The sequence below is a fragment of the Pantherophis guttatus genome, chromosome 17, assembly GCF_059756535.1.
Source record: "Pantherophis guttatus breed Tessera chromosome 17, ASM5975653v1, whole genome shotgun sequence".
In the NCBI taxonomy this organism is placed as follows: Eukaryota; Metazoa; Chordata; class Lepidosauria; order Squamata; family Colubridae; genus Pantherophis; species Pantherophis guttatus.
The window spans coordinates 4,043,147-4,059,410 of record NC_142079.1 but is presented as its reverse complement, the minus strand read 5'-3'; the positions used below and the strand labels follow the sequence as shown (position 1 = coordinate 4,059,410).

Sequence of the window (16,264 nt, the reverse complement as noted above, 5' to 3'; positions counted from 1 at the left end):
TGGCAGAAAAGGTCCTAAAATGGGTGCAAAATTCACTTAACAAAGGTCTCCACATAGCAACGGAAATTTGGAGCTCCGTCGTGGTCGTAAGTCGCGAGGACTACCTGCGTTCGGATGATCGACGTGCTGCCCACCGTGTCCAGCTGCATTTTATTAGCAGGAAAGATGCCCGTGATATAAAGAAATAGAGGCAGGCAGGCAGAGTTTCGCCGAAAATCCCAGTCGTTTCCAACGTCATTTCCTCGTGTCTCCCTCATTATCCCCAGGCTCACCGTAACGGTACGGTGGAAACCCCCCCCAAAAAAACTCAAAAACCCAGGAACCACCATCGGGTTACCATGGCAACAGCAGCTGCCTGGAAGACCGTGATGTACGGTCGCCTAGCAACCGGTGACGGAGGGCTTTTGAGCAGCCGCTGGCCTTGACGTTGGCTGGGATTGATCATCTCGGGCGTGCCCGCCCGGCACGATCTGAACTGTTCTGATGTGCCGAGTGTGGGGGGACGGACGGACGGACGGACGGACTGGGACAGGAGGCACACGTCACCTAGCCAGCATTGGGGAAGGGAGGGGAGGCAGAGGGAACGGAAGCATACGTCGCAGTCAATCCTTGGCTGTATAAACATAGAATCAAAATCGTGAGAGCACCGCTTTAAAAAGACTTAGTGGAATACGACATCCCGTTTTGGTCCCCACGTTACAAAAAAAGATCGTTGAGACTTTGGAAAAAAAGGTGCAAAGAGCAGCAACTAAGATGATTAAAGGCCTGGAGGAGAGAACATACGGAGAACAGTTGCAGGATTTGGGTCTGGCTAGTCTAAAGAAAAGAAGAATTAGGGGAGGACATGATAGCGGTATTCCACTATTTGAGGGGCTGCCCCAAAGAAGAGGGAGTCAAGCTATTCTCCAAAGCACCAGAAGGCAAAACAAGAAACAATGGATGGAAACTAATCAAGGATTAGGTAATTTTGTACGTTCCTTTTGTAAGCCGCCCTGAGTCCTTCGGGAGAAGGGCGGCATATAAATTACATAAATAAAATAAAATAAATAAATAAATAAAGGAGAGAAGCAACCTAGAACTAAGGAGAAATTTCCTGACAGTGAAAACAATTAACCAGTGGAACGACTTGCCACCAGAAGTTGTGGATGCTCCAACACTGGAAATATTTAAGAAGAGATTGGACAACCATTTGTCTGAAATGGTGTAGGGTCTCCTGCTTGAGCAGGGGGTTGGACTAGATGACCTACAAGGTCCCTTCCAACTCTTATTCTATTCTATCCTCCTTCTCCTCCTTGTATTCCATTCCATTCTATTCCATTCAGATAGCAGTATTCCATCTAAACCAGTTTTCCCTATCAGAGTCCTCTACAAGTGTTAGGATTACAATAACAATAGCACTTAGATTTATATACCGCTTCATGGTGCTTCACAGCCCTCTTTAAGTGGTTTACAGACGAAGCTTCTTGCCCCCCAACAATCTGGGTCCTCGTTTTACCGACCTCGGAAAGATGGAAGGCTGAGTCAACCTTGAGCTGGTGGGAATCGAACTTTTGAGAAAAGCGCCTTTGGGACAACTATGACCTGGATGGTTTAAAATCTCTGTAGATACTTAACCGCTGTGACAATCACATTCGTAAAATGAGGTGCGGTTCACTTAACAGGTGCCCTTGCTTGGTGACGTTCAGCTGAATTGTGGTTATAAGTCAAGGACTACCTGTTTGGAACTGAGGAAAAATTAGCTTTCAGAGCTGGCTTCTGTGCAAATTTAGAATGGAATGGAATGGGATGGGATGGGATGGAATTAGTTTAGTTTAGTTTAGTTTAGTTTAGTTTAGCTTAGCTTAGCTTAGCTTAGTTTAGCTTAGCTTAGCTTAGCTTAGTTTAGCTTAGCTTAGCTTAGCTTAGCTTAGCTTAGCTTAGCTTAGCTTAGTTTAGCTTAGCTTAGTTTAGCTTATCTTATCTTATCTTAGTTTATTTTAGTTTAGCTTAGTTTATCTTAGCTTAGTTTAGTTTAGTTTAGCTTAGCTTAGCTTAGCTTAGTTTATCTTAGCTTAGTTTAGTTTAGCTTAGCTTAGCTTAGCTTAGTTTATCTTAGTTTAGCTTAGTTTAGTTTAGTTTAGCTTAGTTTAGCTTATCTTAGTTTAGAGTTTAGTTTAGTTTAGTTTAGTTTAGTTTAGTTGGAAGGGACCTTGGAGGTCTTCTAGTCCAACCCCATGCTTAGGCAGGAAACCCTACACCACTTCAGACAAATGGTTATCCAACCTCTTCTTAAAAACTTCCAGTGTTGGAGCATTCACAACTTCTGGAGGCAAGTTGTTCCACTGGTTAATTGTTCTCACTGTCGGGAAATTTCTCCTTAGTTCTAAATTGCTTCTCTCCTGGATTAGTTTCCACCCATCGCTTCTTGTCCTGCCCTCAGGGGCTTTGGAGAATAGCTTGACTCCCTCTTCTTTGGGGCAGCCCCTGAGAAATCGGAAGACTGCTATCCTGTCTCCCCTAGTCCTTTTTTTCATTAAACTAGACATGCCCAGTTCCTGCAACCGTTCTTCATGTTTTAGCTTCCAGCCCCCTAATCATCTTTGTTGCAGATCTTCTCTGCACTCTTTCCAGAGTCTCCACATCTTTTTTTATATCGTGGCAACCAAAAATTTACACCCTCCAAGGTAAGCTTCGGAGCTGCAGGGCCATTTGTGCTTATTCTCCGGGTTAAAAACTGGCACCGGCTGTTTTTTGAGATTAAGAAAAACTACAGAAGCATAAAAATCGTAAGCAACATTGCAGAAAAAACATTTTGAGATCCAAGGCTCAGCTCGGCTTCTTCCAAGCTATTAGCTCTGGAAGCAATTAAACTGGCACACCAAAATCCAGCAACTTCTGATAAGGAGATATTTTTTAATCGTAGGACAGGTAAGCAACCATTAAAGAAAGAGTGCCAAGGGATTGCTGTATACAGGTACTCCTCCTCTTATGAAGGAAGGAAGGAAGGAAGGAAGGAAGGAAGGAAGGAAGGAAGGAAGGAAGGAAGGAAGGAAGGGCTATAGCACTTAGACATATACCACTTCACAGTGCTTCACAGCCCTCTCTAAACGGTTTACAGAGTCAGCCTCTTGCCCCCAACAATCTGGGTCCTCGTTTTACCCATTTCGGAAGGACAGAAGGCTGAGTCAACCTTGAGCTGATTAGGATTGAACTGCCAAACTGCTGGCAGCCGGCAGTCAGCAGAATTAGCTGCAGTACTGCAAACCTTGGACTGCAAGGCGATCCATCCGGTCAGTCCTAGAGGAGATCAACCCCGATTGCTCTTTAGAAGTTAGATCCTGAAGAGGAAACTCAAATCCTTTGGCCACCTGATGAGAAGGAAGGACTCCCTGGAGAAGAGCCTAATGCTGGGAACAATGGAGGGCAAAAGAAGAAGAATGGGATGGCAGAGAACGTGGTGGCTGGATGGAGCCACTGAAGCAGTCGGCGTGAGCTTCAATGGACTTCGGGGGATGGTGGAGGACAGGAAGGCCTGGAGGAATGTTGTCCACGGGGTCGCAATGTAACAACAACTGCAACCACTGTGCCACCAGGATGACTTTAAGGGACAACGGAGTTCCCAACAACTGCAACGGAGCCGGCCGCATCAACAGCAACCGTCCGTCCACTCCCCCATGGCCAAAGTGGCCTCCCTCACCTTGCTGAGCTGGTCCAAGAGTCTTTGGTTCTGTTCAGATAGTTCCTGGACCGCCCGCGTCTTCTCCCGGTCAGCTTCCCGCAGGTGAACCTGCTGTTTCTCTAGCTCATCCTGCAGCTGCTTGACGTCGCTCTCCAGCTCCGACACTCGGCCTTCCCACTCGCCTTCCTTGTTCTCGAAGCGTCTCCTGAGCTCGTGTTTCTCTTGTTCCAGGTGCTGCATCGGGAAAGGAAAAAAATAGAATAATGAATGGAGTGGAATGGAATAGAAAAAAGGAATAGAGTAGGGTAGGGTAGGGTAGGGTAGGGTAGGGTAGAGTAGAGTAGAGTAGGGTAGGGTAGGGTAGGGTAGGGTAGGGTAGGGTAGGGTAGGGTAGGTAGGGTAGAGTAGCATAGAATAGAGTATAGTAGAGTAGCGTAGAATAGGAGTAGAGTAGGGATGGGTAAGGATGGGTAGGGTAGGGTAGGGTAGAATAGAATAGAATAGAATAGAATAGAATAGAATAGAATAGAATAGAATAGAATAGAATAGAATAGAATAGAATAGAATAGAATAGAATCTGGAAGGGACCTCCCTCCCTCCTTTCTCTTTCTTCTTTCTTTCTTTCTTTCTTTCTTTCTTTCTTTCTTTCTTTCTTTCTTTCTTTCTTTCTTCTTTCTTTCTTTCTTTCTTTCTTTCTTTCTTTCTTTCTTTCTTTCTTCCTTCCTTCCTTCCTTCCTTCTTCCTTCCTTCCTTCCCTCCCTCCCTCCCTCCTTTCTTCCTTCCTTTTTTTCTTTCCTTTCTCTTTTTCCCTAGGCCACGCTTAACCGTTGCAGTTGCAGCTGGCTGGGGAATTCTGGGAGTTGAAGTCCTCCAGGCTTAAAGTTGCCAAGGTTGGAGACCCCTGGTCTAATAACCTCAAGGGCAAATCAACTGGAAACCCCTGTTTCTAAAACTGCCTTTTCTTTAAATTTTTATTTTTAAGGGCAGAGAATTTTCATCGCGGCCTGTTGCTGCGTTGTCCAATCCCAAATTGCAGATCTGTTTGGGAGCCTTGTTCCAGGGCTTAAAAAAAAAGTGGAGAATCCCCCACTCCCCGTTGGCCGCTTTTTTTTTTTTTTTCAAAGAGATCGGCGCAAAAGGTTTTTTTTTTGTTGTTTTTTTTAAACAGAACGCTTGGCTGCTTTTGAATGCCGAAAATGTCTTTTCTCAGCGGCTTCCTGTTTTCCTAAAATGCATTCCAGCAAAAGGTCAAAGGAGGTTTTGACTGGAGCAGGCAGCAAAAAAAAACCAGGTCCAGGCAGGAAAAGAATTAAAGCCCAGTTTATATAAATCGGATTGAATGACTGGGGTGTGTGTGTGTGTGTGTGTGTGTGTGTGTGTGTGTGTGTAGAAGCAGAAGAACTCGGCTTCACACGGACAGATGGAGCCCTTGGGAATAAAGAACATTTTGAGCTCTTCCAACGGAACAAACAGGCGAGGCCTGTGATGGCGAACCGATGGCACGCGTGCCTGAAGTGGCATGTGGAGCCATGTCGTCTGGCACGCCAGCCGTCACCCCAGCCCAGCTCTACCAGTGGTGAAATCTAATTTTTTTTTAACTACCGGTTCTGTGGGCGTGGCTTGGTAGGCATGGTGTCGCTTGGTGGGCGTGGCAGGGGAAGGATACTGCACAATCTCCATTCCCTCCCCACTCCTGGGGGAAGGATATTGCAAAATCCCCATTCCCTCCCCACTCCAGGGGAAGGATATTGCAAAATCCCCATTCCCTCCCCATGCTGTTCTCTCCTCTGCCTGTTTTTTGCCTGTAACTACTACCACGTTGGAAGAATCTGCTGTTGGTATTGTATGTGTTATTATGTATATGAAGAGAAGTTAATGAATCCTGCTGAATCAGTGTGTGCTTTCTGGATGTGATTTGTGCAACAAACTCTGGCAATTCGCTGTTTAATTTGGTTAGTCCATGAAACCATGATATGTTTGTTTGTTTGTTTGTTTGTTTGTTTGAGCACTGCTACCAACTTGTCTTTTGTTCATCCAAAGTTAAGGTTTAGCATGCTGGGTGAACCCAACCAAAATTCCATTAAGCAGTTTAATGGAGGGTAACCTAACTGCTAGTGAATAATCCCTTATGATTTTAACCAGTGGTGAAATCCAATTTTTTTTACTACCGGTTCTGTGGGCGTGGCTTGGTGGGCATGGTGTTGCTTGGTGGGCATGGCAGGGGAAGGATACTGCAAAATCCCCATTCCCTCCCCACTCCTGGGGGAGGATATTGTAAAATCTCCATTCCCACCCTACTCTGGGGCCAGCCAGAGGTGGTATTTGCCGGTTCTCCAAACTGCTCAAAATTTCCGCTACCGGTTCTCCAGAACCTGTCAGAACCTGCTGGAGTTCACCCCTGATTTTAACCTTTTGAAAGGAAACTTAAGAAATGGAGACAGTTTTAAGAAAGAGAGATAGAATTAATATCCCCCCCCTTCCCTCAAAATTGTTTCCTAGGCTTGATCATCAGGAAAACATGGGATTCCCAGACAGGTTTTCCACAAACATCTGTGCCCCATATTAATCCAGGCATAGGGGACATTATGGACCACAGATAGGAGAAGCCCTACAAATGACCACCGTCTGGGGTTTGGGATCAGGAAACAAGCTTCAAAGCCGTGGCAGGAAGTAAAGAAGACAGTCCTGAAGATGGAATACCTTGGACCAGCTGTGAACAGATGTAAAACAAAGGTAAAGTTTTCCCGTCCAGCCATGTCCAACTCTAGAAGTGGATGTTCATCTCTCTTTCTTAACCGAGGTAGCCAGTATTGTCCGAAGATGCTTCTTTGGTCATGTGGCCAGCAAAGGCTCATGGAACCCCTGTTATCTTTCCACCAAAGTGGTACCTATTTATCTGCTCGCATTTTGCATGCTTTCGAACTGCTATGTGGGCAGGAGCTGGAGCAAGGAACGGGAACTCACCCCCATCACGCAGTGCTCGGGTCTCGAACCTGGGCTGCTGGCTTTCTAGCTGAAAAGCTCACCATCTTTAACCACCCAGCCATCGCACCTCTCTTAAACCATCTTCGTTTGTCCAAGATGGCCTCACCCAAGGCCGCAGGGATCGAAAATCACACAACGAAGAAAACTAGCGGGGCTCAACCAGGAGATAAGCAAACTCCAAGTTCTTCTTGAAGACGTACAGTTATGAGGCCAACACCTGTCTGCCAGATGGTTGACCATGAAAGGACATCCAAGCCATTCCATCAAAGGCCGGGCTCACGAACTCACTTCTCCTGATCCAGGGAACAAACCACCAATGTCTGGATTTAAAAGGGCCATGCCAGAACTAGAACAATCACGACAAACATTGCTTAGTGTACTACACGGAAAGCAGTACACGAACTCATCGGTGACTTGGCAACAGATGGAGACAAGAATCATACGCTTACCCATTAGCCTGATAAAGGATTTATTTTATGGCCTTCGGTTAGCTTAATGGTGCCAAATGGTAACAGACACAACATCGGGAGGAGCTGCCCCTTCCCAATGGGACAAGCCCACCCCACTCACGCCAGTAGAAGAGGTCAACTATGGATCCCATCTACTAAGGAATTGAAGCAGTGGTGAAATCTGAACCGGTTTGCTATTGGTTCGCTGGTGCATATGCGTGCCGTGCACCAAATGTACTTTGCGTGCACATGCGCAGTGCACGCCAAAAGGAGGCTTGGGAAGGTAAGTAGAACCTTACCTTCCCAAGCCTTATTTTTTGGGGAAACAGGGTAGTGCCAAGGATGGTAGGTTGGATCCGGAATGAACGTGGCCAGACAGATGGTAACTAATAGGAATAAAAGTCCTACTAAACCACAAAAGCTACAAAACTATGAAAGTTTTGGTGGATTCATCTTATAGTAAATTGTGGCTTGTTCAGCTCAGCCCAAAACGTATCTAAATAGTATCAAAGACCGTAGACGGGTTACAGAATGACCGTGGTCAGATCCATAGCAAGCAGTGGAGAACAGTCCTGACTAAGCTAGGAAAACTTCACCTTGTAGTAAGTTCACCTTGTAGTAAGTTCACCTTGTAGCAAGTGTGTTCAACTCAGATCTCAACAACCCAAACTGACCTACAAGAAGCCATCCATCCTGGCCTAACCCTAACCCTAACCCTAACCCTAACTCTGGGTTCACACATAACATTAACTCTCAACACACAAACTGAGTATAAACTGTGGATCGAATCATTTACCGGACTTAATCCAGCTAAACCCAGTTTTAATTGCTCAGTTTTCCACCCCGGAGCTGCACTGTTGGAGTTGAGCAAGCTTTATTTAGCCTTAAAAATAAATATTTTCAGCCAAGTGGTCATCAGTTAAATCTGTATTGCTTCTGTATTATTTCTAGAAAGGTTGAGATTTGAATTTTAGCCTGTCTGAATAGGGTTGTTGTAGTTGTTTTAATTATTATTTTATTTGATTTATATGCCACCCTTCTCCGAAGACTCAGGGCGGGCTTACAATGCGTTAAGCAATAGCCTTCATACTTTTGTATATTTATACAAAGTCAGCTTATTGCCCCCACAAACCGGGTCCTCATTTCACCTACCTTAGAAAGGATGGAAGGCTGAGTCAACCTTGAGCCTGTTGAGATTTGAACTTGCAGTAATTGCAGGCAACTGATGTTAATAACAGGGTGCTTTAGACCACTGTACTACCAAGGCTCATTGTTGAAGCTTCATCTTGAATCATGGTTAGCACTGGCTGTCTTTAACACGTGCATTGAGGACTTCAATTGGGGAAGGGGTGTCTCAGGTCCCCAAAGTATCAAACTTTAACCTGGGATCCAATATCTTGAACAGGCAAAAGGAGGAAATCCAGTCAAGCACCCAGGATGGTTTAACACAGTAACAGAGGTGGAAGGGACCCTGAAGGTCATCTAGTCCAACCCCCTGCTTATGCGGGAGACCCTTTAAATGCCCAGGGGGGAGAAACCAGCATCGACCCGCCATCGAAGGGGAGAGTCCTAATTTCTAACTTGACAGAATTCAACAAGTCATGGCAAGCTCAACAATTCCGGCGGTGAAGAAGTTCCCCCGAGGCTGCAACGGGCTTGGCCGGGTGTCGAGATGTGCGCACAACCCCCTCAGCTGAGAACCCAGGTTAATGACCCACTAAGGGTGGGGTTCATTTAATCAGTGAGAAGACCTCCCCCCCCCAAGCTAAACAATATTTCGTGGTTTTAACAAAAAAGGCTTGGAATTCAACCAGAAAACCCCAAAATCTTGTTTTAGCCTCGTTCAATATCCTGTACAAATCCAGGAAAGTGGATTTGGTCTAGACCTGAGTAACGGTTGAGTAAATACATTTGGGCCTATTTATGTAACCACCATCACCTTAAATAATCTGGTGTCCCATTCGTCTCCATTCCCTCCCCCATGAAAAGATTACAACTCCCATCATTCTCAACCAACTCAGACCTTGAGGAACTGTGCTCTCCCAACACCCCCCCCCCCAAAAAGACCTGGAGCATGGGCCTATATGACTACTCCCAAATGTATTTTCCTTCTTTCCTCTTGCTTTCCTGCACGTGACATTCATTCATTCAATCAATCAATCCTGGTTTGCCGGCCTTCCAAAACCTCACGGCTTCTTTTTCGGAAGCTCTGCCTTGGACCAGGGGAATCCCACCCCTCTCAACAACGAGACTCTTTCTCTCTCCCCCCCACACCCTTAAATCAAGGTTTCCAAGGTGCCAACCCTCTGCAGCTTTCCCCAATCCTGGTGCTCCGGACATCATGTCCCATGACTCCCTCTCCCCTCTTCCTGGCTACGAATTCTGGGAGCTGTAGTCCCAACCCCAACCCCCCCCCTCCGCAGGAAGGGCTGCTCTAAAGCCAGAAAGAAAAAAATTCTCTCTCTCTCTTTCTCTCCCTCCCTCCCTCCTTCCCTCTCTCCCTCTCTCTCCCTCCCTCCCTCCCTCTCCCTCTCTCTCTCCCTCCTCCCTCTCCCTCTCTCCCTCCCTCCCTCTCCCTCTCTCTCTCCCTCCCTCCCTCTCTCTCCCTCCCTCCCTCTCCCTCTCTCTCTCCCTCCCTCCCTCCCTCTCCCTCCTTCCCTCTCCCTCCCTCTCCCTCTCCCTCTCTCTCCCTCTCTCTCTCCCTCTCCCTCTCTCTCCCTCCCTCCCTCTCCCTCTCTCTCTCCCTCCCTCCCCCCCCTCTCTCTGTGTGATGGAATCTGGCCCAGGTAGAGAAGGCAGGGCAGGAGCGCAACTCAACCCGGGAGAGATGCTCTCTGCACATGGTCAGGGGGGCGACCTCCCCCTCGGGCATCTCCAAAGGGGAAAAAGTCAGCCGATTCTCCCCAAACCGACGAATCCTGAGTCACACCGCCCGGGCCTTTCCAAGCCTCGCCCTGCCCTGCCCTGCCCTTCCCCCCCCCACCTCAAATAGCCCGGCTTCTTCTCACCTCCAGCTTGTCGGTCAACTCCTTGTACATCCTCTCGTATTGGCGGCTCATGTCCTGGTTCCGCTCCAGCAAGGCTTTGCCCAACCGGGCGGCCAGCACCAAATCTTTCTCCTTCTGCCTCATCTGCGACAGCAGCAGCTCCGGCTCGGCTGGGGAAGCCGCGGGGCCTGGCGGCTCGTTTTCCCCGGGCCCTTCCCCGGCCGAAGCCAGCATGGCCAGCTCCTCCTCCAGCGCCAGCTCCAGCTCGCCGCCCACGGCCGAAGAAGAAGACGACGGAGCCGCAGCGGGAGCCGCATCCGAAGCCGGAGCAAGGAGAGCCGCAGCGAAGGCGACCGAGCCCGAAGCCGTTGCAGGCGGCTGGGCCGTCCCCGGGCCGTTCTCCATGCGGCAGGCGCTGTCCAGCTCGGGTGGTGCTGAAAGGGCTGCGGCGATCCAAGAGGCGGACACGGCCGGGCTCCGGGCCACTCCAGGCTCAGCGGCGGCCGAGGAAGGAGCCCGGAGCCCGCCACGGGACGCCGTCCGCCCGCTCTCCCACCCGCTCCTCCTAGTCCGTCCGCCGGCCGGGGAAACGCGCGAAGGGCAAGGCTTTTACTCCACCCGCGGGAGCCGCCTCCGCAGCCCGGCGGCGCTCTCAAAGCGAGCCGGCCGCCCGGCCGGCGTTGGAGCCGAGTGGGGCGTTGCTGCTGCGGGGGCAGGGGATGATGGGTCTTTTTCTGCTGCTGCTGCTGCTGCCGGCGGCCCCGCTTGGCAGCCCCGCGCGCCGAGCCCCATCGCCGCCCGAGCGCCGGCCAAACATCGCGGGAAGCTCGCGAAGCCACCGGTGGCGGCGGCGGCGGCGGCGGCGGAGGGGAGGCCGGATCTTTCCCCCCACCACCACCACACCTCCCCTCCCCACCCTCCAGAGCCCGTGACGCCAGCAAACACCTGTTCGGCCGAGGGCTCGGATTGGTCGAGACGGGTGTCTCCACGGCCCCGCCCACAGGTGTTAAAGACTCAGCTCTACCCCCCTTCCCGTTCCCGGGCTTAACCCCTTCCCCCCTCCCCCCCCCCTGCCCGTTCCCGACTGGCATCGGAATGTTCGCCTCGCCTGTTTGGGTGCGGAGGGCTCTGCCCGGTCCCGGCTGTTCTTTGGGGCGAGAGGAAACCGGGGTTCGGGTGGAAAAGGCCAGGAAAGGCCAAGAAAGACCGGCGTTTCTCAAGGTGGACAACTTTAAGATGTAGACTTCAACACTCATTCATTCAATTCCTCAATCAGCGTGTTGTAAAATGTGTAGGCTTCTTAATATAGAATTCCCCAGCCAACATATTTTAAGATGTGTAGACTTCAACTCCCATAATTCCTCAATCAGAGGGTTTTAAGATGTGTAGATTTCTTAATACCGAATTCCCCAGCTAATGTATTTTAAGATGTGTAGGCTTCAACTCCCAGAATTCCCCAGCCAACATATTTTAAGATGTGTAGACTTCAACTCCCAGAATTCCTCAATCAGAGGGTTTTAAGATGTGTAGACTTCTTAATATAGAATTCCCCAGCCAACATATTTTAAGATGTGTAGACTTCAACTCCCAGAATTCCCCACCCAGCATGCTTTAAGATGTAGACTTCAACTCCCAGAATTCCTCAATCAGAGGGTTTTAAGATGTGTAGACTTCTTAATACAGAATTCCTCAGCCAACATACTTTAAGATGTGTAGACTTCAACTCCCAGAATTCCTCAGCCAGCATGCTTTAAGATGTAGACTTCAACTCCCAGAATTCCTCAATCAGAGGGTTTTAAGATGTGTAGACTTCTTAATACCGAATTCCCCAGCTAATGTATTTTAAGATGTGTAGGCTTCAACTCCCAGAATTCCTCAATCAGAGGGTTTTAAGATGTGTAGACTTCAACTCCCAGAATTCCTCAATCAGAGGGTTTTAAGATGTGTAGACTTCAACTCCCAGAATTCCTCAATCAGAGGGTTTTAAGATGTGTAGACTTCAACTCCCAGAATTCCTCAGCCAACATACTTTAAGATGTGTAGACTTCAACTCCCAGAATTCCTCAGCCAGCATGCTTTAAGATGTAGACTTCAACTCCCAGAATTCCTCAATCAGAGGGTTTTAAGATGTGTAGACTTCTTAATATAGAATTCCCCAACTAACATATTTTAAGATGTGTAGACTTCAACTCCCAGAATTCCCCACCCAGCATGCTTTAAGATGTAGACTTCAACTCCCAGAATTCCTCAATCAGAGGGTTTTAAGATGTGTAGACTTCTTAATACAGAATTCCTCAGCCAACATACTTTAAGATGTGTAGACTTCAACTCCCAGAATTCCTCAGCCAGCATGCTTTAAGATGTAGACTTCAACTCCCAGAATTCCTCAATCAGAGGGTTTTAAGATGTGTAGACTTCTTAATATAGAATTCCCCAACTAACATATTTTAAGATGTGTAGACTTCAACTCCCAGAATTCCTCAGCCAGCTTGCTTTAAGAACTTGGTTTCATATGCTGCAGGAAGCCAACATTTTGTAAATACCGGCAGAAATGAAATCAGCTGCAATTGGCTAGGTTCCACAACATTCCAAGCCAAGTTTATACTGGGTTTTTTTTTAAATAATTATGGTTGATGGCATATTTGTGGTGCACTAAGCTGAGACCAATTCATAATATGCATTTTTGGGGGGTGGGGAATGTAATCCAGGGTTATAATAACTATCATGAATTATTCAACGAACGACAGCTGAGCAAACCTAAGTTGGACACAATTTGCAGGCAGGCCCAATCAGGATCCCAAATGGGTGTGATGTTGTGATGAAAGTACAAAAGGGAAGGTGTGATGCCCTCTCTCTTCTCCTCCTCCCTCAAACCCCTCCCCGGTCCTCTTACCAATTTGGGAACCAGATCGTCGTACAATGCAGGGGTCCCCCAAACCCCTTTAAGACTTGTGGACTTCAACTCCCAGAATTCTGCTATGCTGGCTGGAGAATTCTGGGAGTTGAAGTCCACAAGTTTTAAAGCTGCCAAGTTTGAAGACCTCTGGGTACAATGGCTAGTGCTTCTGTTCCAGAAGAGAAGAGAGGAAAAAAAAAAACCAATAACCCCAATAGAAAGTATCCCATTCGGGAAGATTTCACTGTAATCCTTCTGGCCTGATTACCCAGATCCACTGAATAGTCTATCTCCAAATCTCTTTCCAGAGTCTAGCACACAAAGGGATTACGGATCGAGAGCTTTAATCCACCCCGAACAAAGAGCTTTGCCCTAGATTCTTCAGCCCGAACTACAGGAGAAGGGGTGCACAATTCATACAACAATGGCTGGAAAGTATGCGACTGCAACAGTGTGCCAGTTCTCAGTGGGCCCCGCAGTGGGTCACGTCAGCGCATCGGCCTACCCACAGATCCCTGCACACAGCTCGCTCTGGGGACGGCAATGTTTTGTTTACTGCACGATCTCCCCATTAATCTGCAGTCCCAAACAATCTGTCATTGTCCTCCGAATGTAATTATCCGATTGCCGCGGGCAGGGAAAAATGGAGGGCTTGCTTTTGAAGTCTTTTATGCATTAACAGGCCCCTTTTGCTTCACTGTGCTTGGGAGAAGCAGAGCCAAAGGTCGCTCGTCGGGATCCCAATCCATAGGGCGAATGCTTTTTTAATGGAGGATGCGTAGGGAAATAAATTTGGGGTAAACTATTCCGTCGAGCTGTATTCTGCGATCTGGGTGGCTAGCATCTCAACCTCTCAGCTGGAGGAAGTCAGGAATGGTAAGAAAAAGTCAGGAAAATCTAGGACTGCAGGTCAGAAATAGAATCACAGAGTTGGAAGGGACCTTGGAGGTCTTCTAGTCCAACCCCCTGCTTAGGCAGGAAACCCTACACCACTTCAGACAAATGGTTGTCCAATCTCTTCTGAAAGACTTCTACTGTTGGAGCATTCACAACTTCTGGAGGCAAGTTGTTCCACTGGTTAATTGTTCTCACTGTCAGGAAATTTCTCCTTAGTTCCAAGTTGCTTCTCTCCTTGATGAGTTTCCACCCGTTGCTTCTTGTCCTGCCTTCAGGTGCTTTGGAGAATAGCTTGACTCCCTCTTCTTTTGGGGCAGCCCCTGAGATGTTGGAAGACTGCTATCCTGTCTCCCCTGGTCCTTCTTTTCATCAAACTAGACATATCCAGTTCCTGCAACCGTTCATTGTATGTTTTAGCCTCCAGTCCCCTAATCATCTTTGTTGCTCTTCTCTGCACTCTTTCTAGAGTCTCAACATCTTTTTTACTTTGTGGCGACTAAAACTGGATGCAGGATTCCAAGTGTGGCCTTACCAAGGCCTTATAAAGTGATACTAACACTTCACGTGATCTAGGTCAGACTGGAAAATACAAAAAAGAAGGCTTCTATATTGTACAGTACATGGAAGAGGGAATGGCATTGGGGGACAGGGGGAAGAGCTACTACCGAGTCAGATAAATGGGATTTGAGTCCGGGCCAAGAAGATAGCTTGAAAAACCATCTCAGACCTGGCCCTCCCTACTTCATATGAAGAAACAAGAAGGGAAGTGGGAGTTGGGAACAATTAGCATGTATGTGCGAATGGAACCTTTACCTTTACCTTCTACTCGGAAAGTTTTGTCCCAGACTTACTAATACTTGGCATGTTTCATTGCTCACACCCCACTCTTTCAAACAATGGCGTCGTTGTTACATAAGGAGCAAGATCGGTGTAAGAACGTGCTGTGTTTGGCATTAAGAGCAAGGCCTGCCAGCGATTTATTCTTCCTCTCAATGCCTTCTTAATTGGCAGGTAGCAGCGTTTGATCACGTTTCATTTTAGCTCAGCTCTTAGTCACCGGGTATTGTTTTATTTTTCAGGATACGGGAAGCGTTACAGTGCGTGTCTCATCTCATTGTCAAGTTGCTATAGTGACTCAGGTTTGAACCACGACTTTCAACATGGACCAACCAAAAAAAAAAAGTGTCTTGGGAATAGAAGTCCACGTATCTTAAAGATGCCAAGGTTGAAAAAAATTAGTGTATTGTTTCTTTTGTTTATATATTGTTTATATATTGTTCATATCGTTTCCAAATATGATTTGATTGCTTATGTGTACCTTATGACTATCATTAAGTGTTGTACATTATGATTCTATTCTATTCTATTCTATTCTATTCTATTCTATTCTATTCTATTCTATTCTATTCTATTCTATTCTATTCTAGAATAGAGAAGGAAGGAAGGAAGGAAGGAAGGAAGGGAGGGAGGAAGGGAGGGAATGGAATGGAATGGAATGGAATAGAATAGAATATAGAAAATGAATAGAATAGAATAGAAGAATAGAATAGAATAGAATAGAATAGAATAGAATAGAATAGAATAGAATAGAATAGAATAGAATAGAATTTTTTATTGGCCAAGTGTGATTGGACACACAAGGAATTTGTCTTTGGTGCATAGGCTCTCAGTGTACATAAAAAGAGAAGATACGTTCGTCAAGAATCATAAGGTACAACACTTAATGATAGTCATAGGGTACAAATAAGCAATCAAATCATACTAGGAAACAATCAATATAAATTATAAGGATACCAGCAACAAGGTTATAGTCATACAGTCATAAGTGGAAGGAAATGGATGGTGGGAACGATGAGAAGATTAATAGTAGTGCAGATTTAGTGAATAGTTTGACAGTGTTGTGGGAATTAGTTGTTTAGCAGAGTGATGGTGTTTGGGAAAAAACTCCTTGTGTCTAGTTGTTCTGGTGTGCAGTGCTCTATAGTGTCGTTTTGAGGGTAGGAGTTGAAACAGTTTATGTCCAGGATGCGAGGGGTCTGTAGATATTTTCACAGCCCTCTTTTTGACTCGTGCAGTATTAGGGGACTTTTCCAATATATACTGCTCAAAAAAATAAAGGGAACACAAGCAGAAGACATCCGAGCTCTGAATGAATGAAATAGCCTTATTAAATACTTTGTTCGTTACATACAGTAGTTTATACACTGCTCAAACAACTAAAGGGAACACAAAACTACTGTATGTAACGAACAAAGTATTTAATAAGGCTATTTCATTCGTTCAGATCTCGGATGTCTTCTGCTTGGGTTCCCTTTATTTTTTTGAGCAGTGTATTTTCTTTTTATTGATGCTCTTGATAATTGAGGAGAGGAATTCAAGCAGGTTCAGTTCA

At 46.8% G+C, this 16,264-nt stretch overlaps 1 protein-coding gene across 2 annotated transcripts in view; it reads right to left on the bottom strand.

Moving 5' to 3' along the window:
- BICDL1 (BICD family like cargo adaptor 1) overlaps positions 1–10,988 on the bottom strand; it is a 33,024-nt gene extending 22,036 nt beyond the window's left edge. Inside the window, exons 1-2 of one of the 2 annotated variants that reach the window (XR_015730295.1) lie at positions 10,101–10,982; positions 3,677–3,892 (exon numbers count right to left, since the gene is read on the bottom strand). Coding sequence is in view for 1 of the 2 variants with exons in the window: in XM_060685159.2 (XP_060541142.2) it covers positions 3,677–3,892; positions 10,101–10,484 (600 nt within the window). In the remaining variant the exon portion in view is untranslated. Of the gene's footprint in view, positions 1–3,676; positions 3,893–10,100 lie in introns of both variants that reach the window. The other variant, XM_060685159.2, reaches the window with a different exon arrangement.
- Positions 10,989–16,264: the final 5,276 nt, after the last annotated feature.